Consider the following 21,041-nt stretch of genomic DNA (forward strand, 5'->3'; position numbering starts at 1 on the left):
CCTGTAACAACATTAAAGGCAAAGTAAACCCTTGGAACCGCTCGTTTGTTTTAATTGTGTTTATGCAAGTTCGCCCCAAACAAGACTTGGTGTCGCATCACCAAGATTTAAACAAGTTGCACCAATTTCTTAACTAACGACATACATGTTTTAACAAACTGCTGGTGCAAAAAGTCCTCTTTGGACTCAAAGTAATGTATGAACATCAAATCCGTATACACAAAATAATCAACCTCTTGTCCAAACAAAACACTGTCATCATATTTCAATTTTATTAAGCTTTTTAAATGCTATTAATAGTCAACGGGAATTCTTTTACAAAAATACATTATTGTGCATAATATAGGTACAATAATATCGACATTTAATGAGTAAATGGCATTTATTTAATTCACATTGTAATAATATTAATTCGTACTAACATCATTGTCGCGTTCGTTAAAGCGTCCATAAAACAGTCGTAGTGTATAAGTAGTTCGGATCTTTCTTGAAGACAGCACATTATTATACATCGATACATTGAATACAGCACAATATCGGATCCACTTTGGGATACTTATGACCAGTGACTAAAACTGTAAGAAGTCGGTGTTTAAAGCAGGACAGATAGCAGGAAACCCAAATACACAGCAAAAAAAGAAACAAATAAAACATAAAATCTTTTGCGATCCATTTCCTTGGCATCTAACCAAAGATCTGATGATTTGTGGGAATAAAAGGCTGTTGTGGACTGAAGTATAATACGAAAGTGAAAGGTCACCAGAATTTGGTGAATCTGCGACATCAAAATGTTTTCAAAATATATCAGGAGCGTATAATAAAATCGCTTATAATAATAGCGTCCGGCCTATGATGCCAATCAACACTTGTATAATTTAGTTTACACTTTGGCCGGTTCCTCACCAATTATTTGCTGAGAAAAGCAACATTTTCGGCTTTATATAATGTGGGGGATTTTGTGATTCTATATTTTTGTTGTTGTTGCTGTTCTTGGTGTGGTTGTTGCTGTTGTTTTTGTTCGGGGTGGGGGGGGGGGGGGTTGGGGGTTGGGGGGCAAATCACACTGGTCGTTGAAATACAATTAAACTAAACAAAATTACCAAACTTGTAGAAACCTTAAACAATTCTGAATACAACTATACAATCAACTCAACCACAGATTTGAAACACCAAACCGTAAGATTTCATTAATTCCAGTTCAGTCAGCCGTCAAACTTAGCCTTTACTCAAGACTGAAAAAAGGTTTATTTCAAATGGTTTCCACTACCCAAAATGACAAGTCATGAGAGTATACTCGCATCAATACGGCCATGGAACGCACTCCTTAAAGGGGTGCGTTTCTCTGCAGTAATTGTAAACCTTTGCGGCATGTAACACTCCCCAAAAGGTAGTACTCTTGAGAAACGAGCCTTCTGCACCTTGAGAAGAGGCTACTCACTTGGTGAATAGCAGATGTTTGTCTACCCCGGCAACTTATTAGAACGCCTTAAAGATATACACCATTATATACAATCTATACACATGAGATTATACATACATACAAACATGTACAAGAGTAGACCTAGACAGATATTTACAGAGGGGCACGGTGTTTCTTCAAAGTTTAAGAAGCAATATAAAGTACGGGGTGTTTTGGGGGCAGCATTGTGAAATACAGGAACACTTTAATTCAAATTTCATGATTTTTATTTTAGTTTTTATTTTAATGTGTCTGTTGAGGCAATGAGGGAAATAAACACCAACCCACGGCAATTGTTCTTCCATAAGCTATGTTGAGTTAAGGTAGACACATACTATAACACTATTTTGTTTGGCTAAATGTGTCTTAGCTGTATACACCCAAAGCAAAGAGTGCACTCCTATACCACACCTCAAGAAGGCTAATGATACATGCCACTCAGGATGTATGGCTTAATAGATTCTCCAAAGAACCATTAATAGTAACCTTAATGTCTTCCTGGATATGCACACCTAATCATGTTGGGTAAATATGACACACAAACAACATGTGCGTGACGCACTGGTGTTACGGTTTAGTTGTTCGGTTCGAAAGCTGCTATTATTTGTTTGTAAAGCCCCTTTCACACGAGAACCAAAAACTAACAACCATTGTTTTTAAATTCAGTCATGTTTCCAAGAGCGATTTTTCTGATGTAAATGGACATTTCTGTAGAGTTTTTCATAAGCAATGTAAAGAGGAAGTATTAAACCAGACAACGGCTCGAGTAAATCCAAATACAAAATAGGCCCACATTCCAATATGGGACTTTTGGGACGCAGGTGGCAGAGAACATACCTTCGTTTTCTGTAATATGTGCAAGCTCAGAAATACGTAAACAATGTTAATTTAGATGGTAAGTCTGCTGCCACCTAGCGTCCCCAAAAGTGGGCGTGGCCTATGGCTGAAGTACATGTACACATACTTCATGCCAATTGAATGTACAGGTAGCCTACATTTTGTAAATGAAAGTCACAGAATCCTTTACGAAGATTTGTTAAGAAAATGACAATTTTGAAATTAATTAATTAGACCCTTCCTTTAACAAATCAAATCTAAAGTGTGCTGGAGCAAAACATGATTTTCCAAAAATCATTACATATCTGGGGGGAAAAAATGTGTGCACCACAGAGTGTCTAAGGCCGTGACCAAATTAGGCAGCAACTGAGGCCCTAAATTAGGACAGGGCCGAAGAAGCAAACAGCTTATTAGCTTTTGTGTTCCATGGACCCCACAAGAAAATTTCTTACAATAAAATTTCCAAATAATTTGAGGTTGTAAACAAATACACCGATAAAAACAGAGGTCATGTGTCGTAAAAAAAAGAAGGAAAAAGAACTTTAAATGGGTGTATATATTTATAGATATATTTACCAATAAGTTTTCGTAATTCTATTGCACTTGTAGTACTACTTACATAATAGACAAAACACACACACGGTCAAACGGTTATACACAGTCATTGGGTTAAGAGAACCGCGTTACATTATAATCGGTGAAAAAGGCTGACTACATTGTACTCAAAAACGACCGTCGATATTCACTGATGTTTCATGTCGTTCGTCAACTCCACAAAATATTCAAATTAGTTCAATGATAAGCGTAATCTTAGGAAAGTGAAGAAACAGTTTCATTGAATTATAAAAAAGACACACCGTCCAATCTCAATCTTAGAACACAAAAATACTGTACGTTATTCCGGAGGTCGTTGGTTTAAGTCCCACTCTGGTAAATTTGTCCTTGTTCAAAAACCAAAAACTAAAAACAAAAGAACATTAGGATTAACCGTTACTATCTCATTCATTTTTCCAAACAGCTACTTGTCAACAGCTTTTGGCGTGTTGTGGTGGAGCTGTTAAGTGCATCAGACTCAAGTTCTGGTTGCTGAGTCATCAGGGTGTGTGGGTTCGAATCAAAGTCATGACATTTTGTGCCCGGGAGCAAGACACTTAACTATAATTGCTTCTCATCACCCAGGGGTAAGTTGCGAGGGCAGATGCTGTTCTTGTGATTGATTTAGCTTGGTGGGCTACATACTTGCATTTCTGGCCAGGCCTGTTTGCTGCGTTTTTGAAAGGTCAAGGGCACCAAGGCATTTCTCCTTGGTAAAGGGCACCTTATGAGGAAACAAATAGGGATAAGGAAGAGTTGTAAACAAATTCCTGAAATCAAAAAATAAACCCGAACTTTAAAAACTGAAGAACTGTCTGATCAGAATCAGAAGATCAGAAAATGCATCAAACCAGAAAAAGCATCAGATGATTTCTCATGCTCACATGAAACTTGGGTGGGTCTAATTTGTTGTTTTCCTTCAAGGAAACTACTTCAATTATCTTCATAATCCTGTTGATTACTTTTAGAAAAATTATACTTTCTAAATTTCCAAACCGATCAAGTAACAAAATAAATAATCTTTGTACAGATTTTAGCTTTATGTAGTGACGTTTAGTTACCATTAACTATCAAGCCTGAAGTACCTGTACTTAAAAGCTCAACACTTTCTGTTTCCTGTTGATGTGTCGATATCAACAGTCAACTAATCACACAATTTTCTTCAGTTGAACGTCAACAACGTGTGGAGTCCGTTAATGAATGGTGTTTCCCCTCAAAGACTTAAGAAACTAGGCGCATGCTACTCATCCACAGATATGTTCCGTTGCATGACGTACTTGGTGTTGCTGATCAACGATTCAACAGGTTTATCCACAAGCTTAGTGTATCTGTTTTCATTCATGAATCAACTAAATCCACATTGTTGATTAATGCTGGGGTTAGCTGTTCTTCTCATAGTGCTCCTGTCTAGCACCCACACATTCTTCCGTTTCGCAGTGTTGAGTCAACTAAGGATATCCTTTAGCATGTGGATATGTTGACCCCATACGCCGACTCCACACAGGGCTCTGTTCATAGCTATCCACAATTATTTTCCCTTTCCATGCACACATTAGCGATATGCTCTGAATGCTAACATGAAAACATCAGCTTATACATCTGATGTACCTGTCAGCAATCAACAACATCCCCACTACCACATGATGTTACCAATTACCCATCCACAAGTCACTTCGGTGGTCATCAATAACATAGAATATCATTCTTGTATTTATCAGCTACGTCTGGGACACTGATGGTTCATAACAGACAGTTATACATCAGCCAGTCAGTAGACTTTAACATTCAACGCTGTCAACTTTCCACACACTTGCTGATTTCCACAACACGATTCAGCACAAAGAACCTGTCAACTATCCACACGCTGGCAGAAAATTTGAACAATTCCATGCACTGAGTGCTGCTTTTCAGCAACTCATATCTGTTGACTATCAGCAGACAACAATACCATCGATTACAGTTCTGAGAGCTGTTTCCCGTCATACTCGTTGACTATCAACAGGTAATACCGTTGTTCATACATGATTCAACACAAAGCACTACTCACAAACCACAGACCAGCTGTTTTCTACTATTACCCGAGGTACATTTTCAAAGTGGTATGGCTTCGCATCACTAAGTTCCCCAAACAATATGGCTCCTCAGCCATTATCAGTTATCCACACACCTGAAGCACCTGTTAGCTGTCAACACAATTGCATACACATCTGTTGCTGATCAACAACACATCACATAGCACCTGTTAGTTATCCACTAATCCCCATTGTAGCCCTGTGTTACCTGCAATTGGAGTTCTTGGAGCTGTTGCGTTTCAAGCTGTCAGTTCCCCACACACCTGAAGCACCCGTCAGCTGTCCACACAAGTGCATCCACAGCTGTTGCTGATCAACAACGCCTGTTGCTGATCAACATCACATCACATAGCACCTGTCGGTTATCCACCAAACCCCCATTGTAGCCCTGTGTTACCTGCCATTGGAGTTCTTGGAGCTGTTGCGTTTCAAGCTTCCCATACTCCTGTTCTTTGGCACCTGATGGGCAGAGCTGTGGCGAAAACGGCCGGCGTTTGGGACGCCGAGTAATGATTCGTTCTGCTCGCCGTCGACAGGCGGGAAAACAGAACTGACAGACAAGGAGGACATGGAGCTGGAGAGGTTTGAGGTTAGGAGGGAATGATGGAGGGATAGGCTGTTGTTGGCCGAGTCGCCTTCGCTGGGAGGATGCTGTGTCTGACCTATCAGGGCGGATATCAATTTGACAAACAGCTCTGCGTTGGCCTTGATTTGTGCTTTCTGTCGAGAGAAAAATAATATAATAGGTAAAAATACTTAAACAAACCTTTTCTCAAATAATGATAATATTAAGGAGACAACAAAAAAAAGTTGTGGAACAGGAATGTCTTCAAGAGATTTAACTACAGGCAACGAGATTGCTTCTCTCAGAGCAGCAGGAAGCTCATTCCATAGATGCAGGGCAGCCATGGCAAATGAGCTATCCCAAGCCTTCCTTCTAGTTCTGGGAACAGAAAGTCGGGTCTAATCAGCTAATGAGCGGAGTCTGTGCCAATTTGCAATCTTTAATAAAAGCACCTATAGAGGCGTGTAATACCTGTGAGAAATGGCCAGAGAATCTCCACAAACCACCAAAGCCAATACCCTGGAGGTAGGTGGTATGTTGCTGAGCAGTCTCCTCACTGGCCAGGGTGTTCTGGACAATGCTTTGTACAGCACTCAGCGTTGCCTGATTGTGGCAACTTTTCAGGATACTGACTATCTTGGAATCTAGCAACAAGTGCCTGTCAGCAAATAGGGAAAACAAAAAACACAAGTCTTAATTAGGCAACTCTTTTCACCATCCAACTGTTTGACCATTTAATATCATCAACATTGTCTTGATTAATAAAGTATTATATGAAGTATTTGTGAATTGGGGGAGATTTTAAGTGGAATTGGCTTGTCTTGGCTTAGAACTATTAACATGCAGGTTCGTGATATGAAATGCCATTATAATTATGCTTTATTTGAATCTGAGACATGCTACTGCAGTAATGTAGCAACCCAAGATAAGCAAACCCTGGTGCAATTGTGCCATACACATTCATTCAGTTATTGTTCAACGTCTCCTCCGCAATTATCTAAAAGCTTGCTCGAATCATGTGACGGAATCCAAATTTAAGCGGTAACTTGGGATCAAGCATCTCATTGTACCAGACAATATTTTAATCTAACATGCATATGGCTTATTGAGATGGCATTAAAATACTTACACTATGGGGAAAACTTGTGGGAATACTTGGCTTGCCTCGGCAAGATATTCATACAGGATGCCTGCATCTGCTTCATTTAAATTACGCACCAATGTCGCCTGAAAAACAACAAAATAAACCAGAGGGCAGTTAGACACACTGAACGAAATATTGGGCAGAACAAACGCGCCGAATTTCTGCAGTAGATGTTTTAGCAAAGAATGTCTAGTAACATGGGGTATACACACTTCCCTGCTTAACTGTGAAGTACACTTGATAAAAGCACAAAATGCCCTGCTTCTCTAAGTGGTTGGGCCGGGGGTGTATTAAATGAATCAAAGGGGAAATTGAGAGTTTTGGGGTATTGTAAGACTCACCAGTACTGTCAGAAGCAGAGCTTGTATCAATGGATCAGTGAGTACTTCTTCATCAAGTAGTACATTCTCTGATGGTGTTGAGACCTTCCGCTCTTTCCTCGCTCTAGGCACAACGATAGTACCACTACTCATCTTCCTCTCCATCTTCGCCCTGCGCTCGACGACGATATCAACGGCTTCAACTCTCCGCGCGGATGACAAGGATGTTGAGGAAGAGGAAGACGTTGATGGCGGCGTGGAGAGAGCCCCGTGGGAGAGGTCTAGGCTCTTATATGGCTTCAGCTGCATTTTGTCGACGGTGCAGCAGGCCGGCTGCCGCTGCAGCGCAGAGTCTAAGCTCCTCTGTGTTTTGAAGGCGCTGGCTGCGGCGATACTCGCGACCGCTGTCTTTTGCGGAGACCTTGCTTTCTTGGCGGGAGACTTAGGTACGGGTGCTGGACTTACAAAGACGGTTTGTTCGAGATCCATTTCAGAGAGATGCTGACAGCCACGGCGGATGCTGCAGCGACTGCGCACCTCTTCGGAGCAGGGTAAGAGGGCAGCGAGGTAAGGTACACTCTCTACATTGACATCAAACTTATCCCTGAAGAACAAGAAAATCTCATTTAAATCTGCAGTTAAGAGTTTTCTTATCAGCTTCAGGAAAGTGTTGTGATCTTTACCTTGTAGGATTCTCTTTTACATATCCTCAGCTTTTTATATCTTTATATACATACTTTGTCTATGCCTTGCTCCCTGTAAGGGAATCCTAATGAACATTATTCAAAATCCAACTCGCAAATGGATTAATGCAAACGAAATGTGCCCATAATAATACTAATCAAATCAAAAACAGACAAACCACATAAGGCAAATAACTGTTGTGGCCATTTGGATAGGATCAACGTTTGGTAAACACTTACACATCCCGGTTTTTGGAGACAATCTCTAGCATCATATTGAGAATACGGATGGTTCGTGAAACTGTGGTGTTGCTGGGGTGTCGGAAACCTAATAACAAATAATAAATCAAAAAGAATTGGTACATCTTCAGTAACAATACATGTAAATGGAGAAAGAACACTTAGAAATTTGTTCAATGCATAACCAGAAGAGATATGGTGCGAAGTTTTAAAAAGCTTCCACTGAAAAAAACACAAGTAACACAAATAACTTTTTATTATCAGAAAAACTTGAGTCTTGACAGGACAAGTTTAACATTAAAAAGGTGAGAAAAACTGTCAGCTGTGAATTTGTGCACGTGCTTTATTGTGCAGTTCGCTATTTGACCAGTGTTTTTACCTTTCAGGAGATGACCAACTAGTGCAAAGTTGAAATTGAATATGAAGCTGAGACCAACGGCATGATCCATCTGCTTGAAATGCCACTCCTCTAGAGGTCGACGAACTTCCATTAGGACATCCTCGGGGCTCTGAATGATAATATAGATACAATAAGAGGCTAGACGCACAAGTACCCTATTGAAAACATACCACAATACATCTTGAGTATAAACCAGGCTGCCAATATGGACACCATAATGTAGTATTCATGTTTCTATGCCAGGTTTTCATTACGGGAAAACTTCATTCAAGAATTTCCGGAAAATATACATCAGAAAATATACTCAGAAAACCTAAATCCTTTTCACTGATTGGGTGTGTTTACATTAAATTACTTGGGTCATTAAACTTAACGGATGAGCAGTTAATGTCCCTGGAGCAGTCAGCAGCCCTACTGGTTTGTGCATGATTCCATGAAGTCCACTGTTTGGAAGAGGAATTACATGGAGATAACAGGTGTAAGTTGCCAAATGAAAAGGATGTTTTGTTAAGCCTCTTTCTTTCATGGAGCTTTCCCGCAATGTTATAGGTGTGTACCATATTGCTTCAAGTCAGTGCGCCATGATGGTCGCCGATGATTTTACCAAGAATTATTTGCGTGCCGATAATACGCATTGGGACACGCATATAGACTATTGCATCGCAGATATAGAACATTATTTGGTTTGACCATTACACATATGCAGTGTAGAGAGTCATTGCTGTTAAGTTTGGATGGGCTTGCAGCCATAAAGATGTTTAAAATGCAACGCAAGTTTTCATTGAACAGCGCCCTCATACGTACCATGTCATTGAATATGCCTTGCTCATCCAGCGTGTGCAGGTTCTGCTCTAGTAGTGCCAATCCAGCTGCGTATAATGACACTTCGTCCAGCTGTAACACTGCTATTGCCACCCAGAACAGGAGACTGTGTAGTGAATCACTCTGCAGATAGGGCAAAGAGGGGTCAAAGTGTTAAGGTCAAGAATGATACACTCACAAGAATAAAGCCAGGTATTGGTGTCACAGACCCAGTAATTTCATTGGATCAATGTGTAGTGACGTAAGCTTTAGGCTTATGCATACCTGCCTACACTGAAACCTCAGAAATAGGAACACTAGTTTTACTCCATAGAGAGCAATGTAAGAAGTTGCGTGAGTAAAGAGTAAAGCTTATGGCATGTACCACTATAAATGATGCATGTATTTAAAACAATGTAAACAAATCACTGTATCCAATATGAAAATTTCTACTGTTGCAAGCAAATGGCTTACTCCTTTACCAGAACTTTTTGATCTTGTTCATTATAATACAAAGTGATGATAAAGAAACGCTAGCTTACTTTTTGCAGTAGAGGTTGTAATCTGGTGAGTGCGATTACAATGGACTCAATGAGGAGCAGACTACTAGGAAGCTGAGGCGGCTCCCAATCCTTGACAGCGTGTACAGCACCGGCTAGCCTTTGTAGTAGAGTCTTTATTTCAGTCGGGTCTGTCTGTTTACTGATACAGCCAAAGACTACCATGGCACGGGGCTGCAGGGCGGGGTTCTCAGCAAAGGCAAACCTGTCAGACAGAAAAAAAATTTTTGAAGTAAAACCATGTGTATATCTACATGTACTTGTTGACAAACAATGGTTGAGAACTTGTCTTACTTCTATATTCTACTACCGTGAAATAGATTTTTCGGAACTCATGAGCTTTCTCTACTTCCGTGGATTAGATTTTCTGGATTGAGAGGACTTCTCAGATCTGAAAAGGCTTTTTCATACACAATATAAACCTCTACCAACACAGGTTCCCATTTATACCCCCCTGGGTGAAGAGAAGCAATTATAGTTAAGGATGCAAGTGTCATGACCAGGATTCGAACCAACACTCCAATGATTTAACCACCATAACTTGAAGCCGATGCTCTAAACCATCCTGCCGGTTTGGTTTTCCACATATTAACGTAACAAACCTAAACACATACGTCAATAACCACCCTTTTTTCACACTGTAGGTGTGTTTTGAATAAATTTTTATAAAACTAAAATATAAATGTTATATTGTGGCAAAGCAAGGAAACTGTTAAGTCAGATTAACGTTAAAATATTGTGACTTACTCTCTGGTCCGTCTATGCCATTCAGCTAACCACTGACATTCTGGTATGTCTCTCATACATGCCTGCAAAGTTACAGGGAAAATGTTAGTAAGGCCATGAAACTATAATGTTTAGTTTACCTAGGCCTTGACAAACAACCAACATTGTCATTGTGCATCAATTATTTTTGTTTTATTTTTGTTTACAAGTTCAACTTAAAAACGGCTATAAGCCACTCTTGGTGTGGAGCTACAACAAGAACACATTTAACAAAATTAACACGACTTTAAAGGAACACGTTGCCTTGAATCGGTCGAGTTGGTCTTTGAAGAAAGCAAAGGCAGTGATTACTGAATTCAATTTGTAGATACCATTAGTTTAGCAGAAAGGTTTGTAGAAGTGAGCATGAAATACAAGTGATACTGCAGAGGTATCCATTTTACCAAAATAGAACCAAATTCACCAAAATCATATTACATGTGTTCAGCGCCGGGTTTCATCTAGCTGCTTAGATACCAGTCATAAATTGTGTATAAGACATGGTATTTTGGCTGGTAACTGTATTCTGGTAAGCATAATATTTTGCGCTTAGCTACTTTTTAGGCTTAGAACCTCTATGAAATTTAGGAAGGCATTTACCCCCAATCCTAAACACTGCTTACCTCCATGATCTCTAGCAGTGCATCGGTCACAGTCTCTAGTGAGCTCAATGGCATGACTTCACTCTGCTGGCTCACTGGTCGTTCCCTGTAGCTGGAACGGAACGCTGTGACGGCGGCTGATTTCACTTTACTGATTCCGAACATGCCGTAGAACTTGGGTAGTGAAAACTCGGTCAGTCCGAGATCTAAAACCTTCTTTGTCTCCTCTGTAGGTTTTAATTAGAATGATAATAATTTGCATCCCTTACAAATAGGGCTAGTTAGCCGAGTTGGTAGAGCACTGGAAAGTCAGTTCGGAGGTCGCAGGCTCAAAAAAATCAATTAGTATTATTCTTCATTGACACAGACACAGCCTCAGCGATTGTTTATTGATATACAAATGGCATTGAGTTAACTGTTACATCAGTGGCTTTCAAACTGTTTTTCATAAAATAGACACAAAACACAAAAAATGTGTACCAAACATTGTGGCTGTGCACACATAGCATTGTAGTTGTGCACACATAGCAATAAACTGAATATAATCTAATCTAGTATAATAGATGTTAAATTTGCATCTGGATAAAGAATATCCATTTTGGTTTTTACCCATACACCGATGTATGTAAGCACTGTATACTCAGTGCATTCCCGAGTCCTGTGAGAAAATATCACAGGCATATTACACAAGTGGGGTTCTAACCCACAACCCTTGCCATTCTAGAGCAGTGCCATACCAACGAGACTACCGAGATTGCCCGATAGATACATAGAGGCAGTTAGAATCCTATATTATGGCAGCGGGTACCGCTAAACACTTATAATCTAATCTAATAACTTACCGCTGAATTTGAGTTGTGAACAGGTACGCAGGGAATGTAGCAGATTGATGACTAGACCATGGATGGAGGCTCGAAGGGGTAGAGGACCCGTTGAGACCAGCAGGGGGATGATGTGGAATAGGGCAGGCAAGTTATTGGCAACTGCAAAGAGGATACAACATCTTGCTTTATAAACTTGTCTTTATATTAGAGAAAGAGTCTAGAATAGAACATCTTTTTCATCTGACAACTCACACCTGTTATCACCATTTAATTCCTTTCCCAAACAATGAACTTTCATGGATCATGCACAAGCCAGATGTGGAATAGGGTAGGCAAGTTATTGGCAACTGCAAAGAGGATACACTATCTTGGCCTGGCATTTCAAACATAAACAGATAACTAAGTGTAACATAAGCAGTGAAGTGGAAATACAGATTATAAAATTATGAATTTTATGAAGGGTGAAAATGTTGCAGAAAGTATGTTAGGGATGAGCTTACCATCAAGGCAGTTATTGAAAGATAGCATGAGTAGGTATCTAGTCAGGATGACAATGTCATCCCACATGAGGTGCTTCTCTAGGGTCGGTGTTGGAGACAGGCAAGTCTTCTCCAGAATCTAACATTGGAAAATAAAAAAATAAATAATTTAGAAAGAATTATCACAGCTGTTGTTGCAAAGCCCTCAAGCAAACAAATATTTGAAGTTTCTGATCAATAGAGTGTGGGTTTGAGTCCTGGCCTAGACACCTTTAGCGACTATTGCTATTGCTATTGCTGTGAAAGTGCACCTGGTCATGAAAGTGCATTCTTCTCTACCAGCCAAGCTCCTTGTGGATGATACCCCTGCCTACATCCTAAGGCACTGAGACATGGTTAAGTGTCTTGCTTATAAAGGGCACAAGTGTCACGACCTGGACTCGAACCCACACCCTGCTGAATAGAAACCTCCAAGCTTGAGTCCGGTGCTGTTATTATTAGTGGATTTACGTCACAATAACAAATAGGATTTTGTGCGACCCTTAATACTTAAGAGCATGACCTACCTTACATAATCTGTCAATGACCTTAGCAGAGACTAGTTTAACGTTAGCCGAGGCTAATGCAACAGCTGTATCAGCCATGACCTCAGTGCGTGGTTGACCTCCTCCTGTTAAGCCAGTCTGTAGCTGAACGGTCACCTGTAGATAAAAATGAATCAACCATTACAGTATAGTTCATTATTATAGCTTGACTTTGAGTCTGATAACACAATTCTGTTGAGTATCAAAATAAACTAACCCTTAACAAAAATGAGATGATGTTCTCTTAGTGCTTGTTCAAAGAAAAACAATTTCATTGTTAAAACTTTGCAGAAAGCCCTTTCTTATGAAGAGTCTGGTCTTGTCAAATAAATTCAGGAGTGAATTAGAGTTAAGACTAGTCCTATCTCGAGATAGGTTAAGTTTTTAACAACTCCGAAAGAGTCCTAGGACTAATCCTTAGTTAGGACTATCTTTGTGAAATTGACCCCCTGGTCCAGTAAATATTTTGAGCTACAAGCGATGCAGTCTTATGGAGTTTTACGCAAAATTTCGGCTCTGGTCACCCTTGCCACCCATACACTAGTGATAAGTCACCACCCACCTTGATGAAGCTGTCCAGTACACAGTCTATGAGATCCTCAACCTGGCCGATGTTACCCCAGACTTTGGCCTGGATGGACGGGTACATCTGCTTCTCATCTATGGTCATATTGATCAGCTTGTCTAAGACTACAGAGAGCTTGTAGCGTTTCACCTCATCAGAACGCTTACAGAAACTATAATGGGTTAAACCAATCAGGATTCAAATCAAATCATGAAACTAAACAGAAATACTAAGAAATACTAAACCATCAAACACAAATCCTTAAGACTACAGAGAGCTTGTTATGAAATTATGAAACTAAAAACATAAGAAATACTTTCAAAACGAAACCATCGAATCCTTATTGAAGTGTGGAAGGTAACTATCAGGGATGTGATAGGCTGTTAAAAAGCAAAAAGCCTGAAAGCTTGCGAGTCGAAAAACAACTACACCAGTCACTCAGCAGATTCAAATCAAGACTCATGAACCAGTTGGTTATAACAAAGTTGATAATACTGCAGTGGATGAAAATCATGGTTAAATAAAGCAGTGAAAGATATATCAAAACAGATTCTAACTAATTTAAATCAGTTATTGGTAAAATGAAGCAAGTTATTGACCAGGTTAACAGGAATAATGGTAGTTACTGACCGTGTTAGGTTAGGCAGCCATGGCGTCATGTACTCCAGACATAAGTGCTTCAGTTCAATGCTGATCTTACTGAACCCTGTAATACACTCCTCTAGAAACTGTGGACCCAAAACACAAACAAAAAATTAATATGGGATGGAAGAAGAGGATTCAAAAGAGGGCACTATCAGAAGAAGTAGAGAGTTCGCCGAGTAGGAGGACAGAATCTCGGGGAGGAGGGGGGGGGGGTGGGTGACAACAGAATCTCCTGCCATCTCGAAACACAAGAGGAAACCTACCTCCAATGTAAGATGAGGTTCATTGGCAGCCAGCGTCTGGCTGATAGATACAATGAAGATGGTGTTATTGGCCGGTATACATAATCCCGAGGTCTCCAGTAGCTGACCTTCTATCTTGAGGTTAAAGGTCGTAGTGAGTGCACAGAGGAGATTGTATGCTGCGGAGCGTAGACATGGATCGTTGCTTCCGAGATTCAACAATGCCTGAAGATAAAGAGAAGATAATACTTTATTATGATCAAGAGTTATTGTTTGTTTAGATTATTTTCCCTTCAAGAGAACTCAGCAAACTCTCACAGGGGGATATAAACACCAAGCTGGCAACAGCCAATCTCTCTCATACAAATATTGGTTTAGCGTCTTTGATTATGAATTACACAAATCAAGAAATTGTGATTCAGTTACTACATGAAAATTTGTATTCAAGTTATTGTTAAATCAGCAGTTTACTAGGGAATCAAACCCCCACAACCTTGTGATTGCAAGTCCTGCAGTCTAATCACTTGACCACAGTTATAATAACTCCTTTTGAAAATAAAACAAGTAACTCACCATGTTGAGGAGGGTGCCTGGTACATCCTTTGGTCGAATTTTTGGATGAACTGTTTCAGAATCCTAGAAATAAAACAAAGCAAGACAGCAGATTATTATGTATAATATGGGTTGTAAATGGATAATTGGTGAAAGTTTTTGAGTGCAAAAAGAAGACACTTTTTTTGAGTAAATACCCCAACAAAATTGTGTACGATAATGGCACTGAATGAGTTATAGTGTACATGTGTATATATATACATTGTATATATTTGATTTTTGAAGTTTTGTTTTTAAATCTTCGGACATAACTCTTTGTTGGCAGGGGCCGCCCAGAGTAAGGCAATCAATCAATCAATCAATAAAACGTTTATTCCATACTCTTGATGGAAAGAAAAGAGCAATTGTGGGAACTAAACAGTACATAGAAATGTAACAAAATCAAAAGCGCTAAAAATTGTACAAAACAATAAAATGTTCAAGCAAATAATAAACAAATAGGAAGTAACTATGTACAAGGCAGAAGTAAAACAAAAACTGTCATCAAAGCGGAGTACCCTCCCAGAGCCCACCAACCAATGGCATACATAATTAAAATATACAATACAAAAGTATGAATTTAAAGAATTATGTTCTTACTGGTCTGGAGCGTTTCCACCTTGTCTTGATGTGGTGTATTGCTTTGGTCACTTCTTCAGATTCTTGATGCATGAAGGAGAGAGTTCTTACATCTTGGAGGGTTAGTGTGAACGTATTCTCATCTACCAGAGACACCTACAGGAAAATGGGTTTAAGTCAAATTCATTTCATTGCACATTCGATAGAGCAAGCACCAATAAAAGGCCCACAGGCCCCGATAACGAGAACGAAAAACGATACAAATGTACGCCCCCAATTGGTTGAGTGAGCGTGAGCATATTCTGCATGAAGCATTTCAACCCATAGAATGCGTTCTCTTGCATCGTTATCGTTATTGTTATCACTGCTCAAATTTTACACAGAACTGCAGGCCTGGGGCCAGTGCTTATTAAATGGAACAGTGTCCAGATGTTGGAAATCTCACTTTCTTTTGATCATGTAAGAGAATTTGTCATTCATTCATTCATTTCTTATATTTTTTCCCACACACAAAGAAAAGTGATATAATTTTCTTTAAGTTATAATGATTAAGGAAAACATGAGTACAATAGGATTTTGTGTGAGGATGGAGATCTCCAAGAAGCATCAGCTTGTCCAGTACAGACCCCACTCGTGCAATAACAACACAAAGAACAATACATCAATATGAAAATAGAAAAACAGACTCAAGTAGGAAAAATTTCATGTCTGAAATACTTACCTCATCAATCTCTGATGCATGGTAGATGTCATTGAGTAAAACAGGCATTCCTAGTACCTTGACCTTATCCATGAAGGTCACCTGCATAGCAAACTGACCGACCTACAGAAAATCAAACAGGTTAATACAAGATAAGACTTGGTAATTGTCAAAGACCAGTCTTCTCACTTGGTATCCAGTACCAAGTGAGTATCTCAACATATGCACAAAATAACAAATCTGTAAAAATTTTGACTCAATTAGCATCCAAGTTGCAGGAGAATAATAACAAAAAATACTTGTACATTTTGTGTACTTTCAGATGGCTCCAAATGGTTTGGCATATTAAGCAACTCACTGGCAAATGTTTCAGAAAGGAAAAATACAAAAGTAATAACTAATGAAAATTCTCTTTACAAAATCAGACTTTTTTATATATATAAATATTCTTCCACTTGATTATAACCATTATTATACAAGTATTTTTGTTTAGGGCGGTCACAATATAACCACACTATCCTAACCTTGATAGAGACTTTGGTATCCTTGTGAGTTTCCGAGAGCTTGAGGGCATTGCTGAAGACTTTGAGGTCCTCGTCAAACGATAACGTAGATTTAGGAAGATGCTGCTGCACAGGCTCAATGAACTCTGACACCTTACTGATGGTCTCTGCAAAGACGAGCTTCCTTGTACCCTGAGGAGAGACCATTAAACGATAACAGACAAAAATATCAGGACTCAACTAAAACTAACAGTATTGAGCAGTACAAAGTCAACCCTCCTACTGTCTGGCTTTGAAGGATAAATGCACAACTCCAAACTGCAAATATTCATGATATGAACTCCAACACCTCACTGAGGATTCAAGACAAACATTTCAGGACTGATATTTGTAACAAGTAGGAGAGCTAACTATTCAATCACATCCACATGGTTGTAAACAAAAGATGCACTACTCTCAAGCTTCCTAATACCCTGAGGAGAGACCATTAAATGAGAACAGACAAAAATATCAGCAATGGTAATTATATCTAAGGCCGTATCCGAATTGGCAGCTACGGCTACGGCTACATCGCCGCGTCGTCATGCATTGAAGTATAAGACGGCCTTAGCAACACCCCTGGCAACGGTAGTAGCCACAGCCATAGCCACCAATTCGGACACGGCCTAACAAAACTAAAACAACAGTATAGTCAACCCTCCTACTGTCTGGTTTTAAAGGATAGGCGCACTACACCAACGTGCATTATAATATCATGTGCTAAATGTACCACACAAAACACAAATTGATACCTTTAAAGCAATTATACCAAAGTCTCTTAAACTCTAACCAGCAACAGACTCCAGCATTCTCCTGAAGACTGTCAGAGCATACTGATCGAAATATTGAGTTGTCAACCAATGGTTCTTTTCAGAAAATATTTGTAAATAAAAGTACCTTGAATGGTGTAAGAATCCTCTCATTGCGTTTGATGTAATCCCTGAGCCATGAGTTGGAGTTGTAGATGTAAACCATATGTAGATTCTCAAACATGTGTTCGGCATACAGAAGCCAGAGCTGCAAGTGTTGCTGCCTGTAGCGATTGTCAGGACCGAAGTTTGTGCAGTCAAGGATGATCTCAAAGGGTCGCTGGTAGAAAGGTTTTAGCGTCAGGCGGACGTGGTAGATAAGCTGGTCTATATCAATCTGGCCGCACCTGTAATAAATGTATACAAATCACAAATAATAATAACAACTAGAATTTTAGGGTGTCGCTCAGTTTGGCCTGTTTACAAAGAGGGACAGAAGGTGCTGGAACCATTGGTCGTAATCACTCTTTACCGCATATATCTTTTGGTATGAGACCTATTCCTTTAAAGAAGCATGTAGTGGTTTACAAAGTGCTCAGGATCATCGGGGTGAACCCCTTCTCTTTACACACAGAACCTACAGCTTTAGGTCCCATCGGAAGGACGCAGCAATAATGGAAAAGTGTCTTGCTTAAGGACACGACCGGGATTCGAACCCACACTCTGTTAATCAAAACACCGGAGCTTGTGTCCAGTTTTCTTATCCGTTCATCCACGATACTTGCCCTGTTCTCTAAGGAACCAGCAGAAATTCAAACAGACTTACTTGTACTTGCGAGCGATGTAGTAGAAGACTGGATGGCCACAGCGTGATGTTCCTTCTTGATAGAAGATATTGAGGCTCTTCAATCGCTTGAAGTCTTCCTCATTGTGGATGTTTCGTCTTGCCATCAACTCCTCAAAGTTGCTACTCGTGAAATCCATGCTACCCCATCTGGAAAGACGACAAGTATTAAGAACAACTAGAGAGACACAAACGGCCGACCAAAACAGTGACGACTGTCCCCTTCCTTTAGTGTTTTTATGTGTAATAACAACCACTTTCATACTTCTGCTTATTGTCTTGTCTTAAAATCTTTATACTTTTAATAATTTAGTATTTTCAATTTCTAGCACTAACTATAATTGTTTTTATATGGAGCTGGCCAACTAATATAATTGCCTATTAAGGATGAATAAACTTTGTTGAATTGAATTGAATTGAATTGAACAATCAAATTGGATTTGAGACTCTGGATTCACCATCAAGAGGTTGTCTAACAAATGGCTGCCATGGCAAGCAACAACTCGAGAGAAAAGAACCAAAACATTAAATTTTTATTTAATTTATTTTCATTTATTCTGTTTGTGAATCCATGGGCTCTCAGAACAGCAAAACTTTATCACCATACAAAAAAACAAAGGAGCAAAAAGACAAACTTACTGCGAGTCCAGTAATAGCCTGGGATGCTCTGGTGGTCCAATGTAAGCCAGCAATGTGATCATCTTATCAAATGGCCTTCTGCCTACAGCTCTATGATCTCTGTGGAATAAATATAACACACATAAACAATAATAATAATATTTTGCGTTTATATAGCGCTGTTTCACTCCCGAACGGGTGTCTCAAAGCGCTTCAAATTATTACCCCTGGGCACTGGGCCTTAATTCACTCCTTAAACCATCTCAGCTCCCTGGGGAGTATACAGCCTCGTACAACAAGTGTGCTACTCGGCTAAATCAATCACAAGAACCATCTCTGCCCTCACAGGTCCCCATTTACCCCTGGGTGGAGAGAAGCAATAATAGCCAAGTGTCTTGCTCAGGGATACAAGTGTCACGACCGGGATTTGAACCCACACTCTGCTGAACAGAAGCATCAGAGCTTGAATTCGGTGCTCTTAACCGCTCGACCACGGTACCCTACATGGTTAAACAACCATGAAGACAAAGTACGGGATTCAAAGATGAAATTTTGCAAAATGTGAAAACCCCTCAAAATAATAATATAGAAATTTGTGAAGTGCCTAATGCAAAAGCGCATATAAAGAGAACAATGAAATATACAATTAGATTACTAGTAAGCAGATTACAAATAAGCAGCTTCAAACAAATGAGTTTTTAGCAGATACTTATAACGGTTTAAAGAACTAGCCTGGCCAAAATGCACAGGAAGACTTTTCCTAATAAATGGAGCACTGAAGAGAATAACCTTTGACCATAAAAAAATGGAAGAAGCTCTCATAGTTGTGGTGAGCAATGACTGTTGAGATGATCATAAAGTCCGAATAGGGGAATAATGGTGAACAAATTCATATAAAATAAGCAGATGACATGTTTGAGCTTTGAAAGTTAACAAAAAGTCTCGAGGGCCTAGGTTCTCCCTCATTCTAGAAATGGAACCTCCCAATTTTAAGGAAACAAAAATGTATCGGAAAGATGAATTAAGAGATTTGAATATTACCTGCTGCTGGAGAGAAAGTCCCCCATCTTCTCCTGGTGGTTCCATAATAATCTATGCAGCGCCACAACGTTACTATCGGATGTAAACGTTGGGCTACTCTGACTGACAATGTCATTCATGTGGGTCTCAGATGCAATATCTTCAAAAAACCTACACAATAAAAAACAAGGTGAGGAAAATTAAGTAGGAGCAACGTTGAATATGGGAAAATGAGTACATCACACAACTGAGTTTAACCTTGAAGCCCCTCTTTCAAAAAATGCGCAGAATATCCCTATACTTGGCCTATATTTGTTAAATGATTCTCAAATACTCCGTACTATGATATTTCTACACAGAATATGTACACAAATTAAAAAGTCAAGTGTAAGAGATGTACAGTCCCTTCTAACGCTACCATTAGCAAAAATATGTGAAAACAGCAGGGACAAACCAGCTTTAGCCACTCCCACTATTTACTGCTGTTTTACATGCAGCATAACTTTGGTTCATTTGGGCCATTTTTTAAGACCCTCAAATAATTAATATTCTTTATTTGAAATGCTTCGTAAGGCTTCAAATACGATTAGTTAAATTTAATACGGATAAGGATCTGCTGAAACCCTGCCGTAATAATATAATAGCCTGGTAGAGACATACCTTCGGCCATCACTGAAGTTTGCCGACAGGAAGTCATTAAAGCTCAACATGTGCTGCTCTTTGAAGTGTACATGATTGGCAATGTTCTGCATGATCTTGGATACCAGCTTCAGACCACGTTGTGCATTGCCTACCGGTTTCTTGTCGACGATTCCTTGTTCATATGGGGAGACTGTAATTAAAAACAAATTAAAAAAAACATTCTTATCAATTCTTTACTGTCACTTAACCCTTTAGTCATTAGTAAGTGCCTCCATACTGATCCTTTTCTTTGACTGTATCAACCTTACACTACTCTGTTTGCTATTCCATTGTATATGCCTTCTGTAGTGCTGTGTTTTTTGACAGTATGGAAAT

General features: G+C 39.5%; 1 protein-coding gene across 2 annotated transcripts in view; it reads right to left on the minus strand.

Annotated features, from left to right (window-relative positions):
- Window positions 1-1,044: 1,044 nt before the first annotated feature.
- The window catches only part of LOC117290223 (neurofibromin-like), a 50,136-nt gene continuing 30,139 nt past the window's right edge, over window positions 1,045-21,041 (minus strand). For both annotated transcript variants that reach the window (XM_033771482.1, XM_033771481.1), the window contains exons 31-55: window positions 20,685-20,856; window positions 20,046-20,195; window positions 19,026-19,124; window positions 18,369-18,536; window positions 17,691-17,949; window positions 16,776-16,946; window positions 16,273-16,374; window positions 15,573-15,707; window positions 14,955-15,017; window positions 14,403-14,606; window positions 14,125-14,222; window positions 13,492-13,666; window positions 12,912-13,046; window positions 12,367-12,484; window positions 11,885-12,025; window positions 11,064-11,269; window positions 10,423-10,484; window positions 9,658-9,880; window positions 9,119-9,259; window positions 8,294-8,423; window positions 7,915-8,002; window positions 7,013-7,595; window positions 6,657-6,754; window positions 5,999-6,185; window positions 1,045-5,682 (exon numbers count right to left, since the gene is read on the minus strand). In XM_033771482.1, coding sequence (XP_033627373.1) covers window positions 5,356-5,682; window positions 5,999-6,185; window positions 6,657-6,754; window positions 7,013-7,595; window positions 7,915-8,002; window positions 8,294-8,423; window positions 9,119-9,259; window positions 9,658-9,880; window positions 10,423-10,484; window positions 11,064-11,269; window positions 11,885-12,025; window positions 12,367-12,484; window positions 12,912-13,046; window positions 13,492-13,666; window positions 14,125-14,222; window positions 14,403-14,606; window positions 14,955-15,017; window positions 15,573-15,707; window positions 16,273-16,374; window positions 16,776-16,946; window positions 17,691-17,949; window positions 18,369-18,536; window positions 19,026-19,124; window positions 20,046-20,195; window positions 20,685-20,856 — 4,235 coding nt within the window. In that variant the 3' untranslated portion in view covers window positions 1,045-5,355. The remainder of the gene's footprint in view (window positions 5,683-5,998; window positions 6,186-6,656; window positions 6,755-7,012; window positions 7,596-7,914; window positions 8,003-8,293; window positions 8,424-9,118; window positions 9,260-9,657; window positions 9,881-10,422; window positions 10,485-11,063; window positions 11,270-11,884; window positions 12,026-12,366; window positions 12,485-12,911; window positions 13,047-13,491; window positions 13,667-14,124; window positions 14,223-14,402; window positions 14,607-14,954; window positions 15,018-15,572; window positions 15,708-16,272; window positions 16,375-16,775; window positions 16,947-17,690; window positions 17,950-18,368; window positions 18,537-19,025; window positions 19,125-20,045; window positions 20,196-20,684; window positions 20,857-21,041) is intronic.

Source organism: Asterias rubens, chromosome 5, assembly GCF_902459465.1.
Source record: "Asterias rubens chromosome 5, eAstRub1.3, whole genome shotgun sequence".
NCBI lineage: Eukaryota > Metazoa > Echinodermata > Asteroidea > Forcipulatida > Asteriidae > Asterias > Asterias rubens.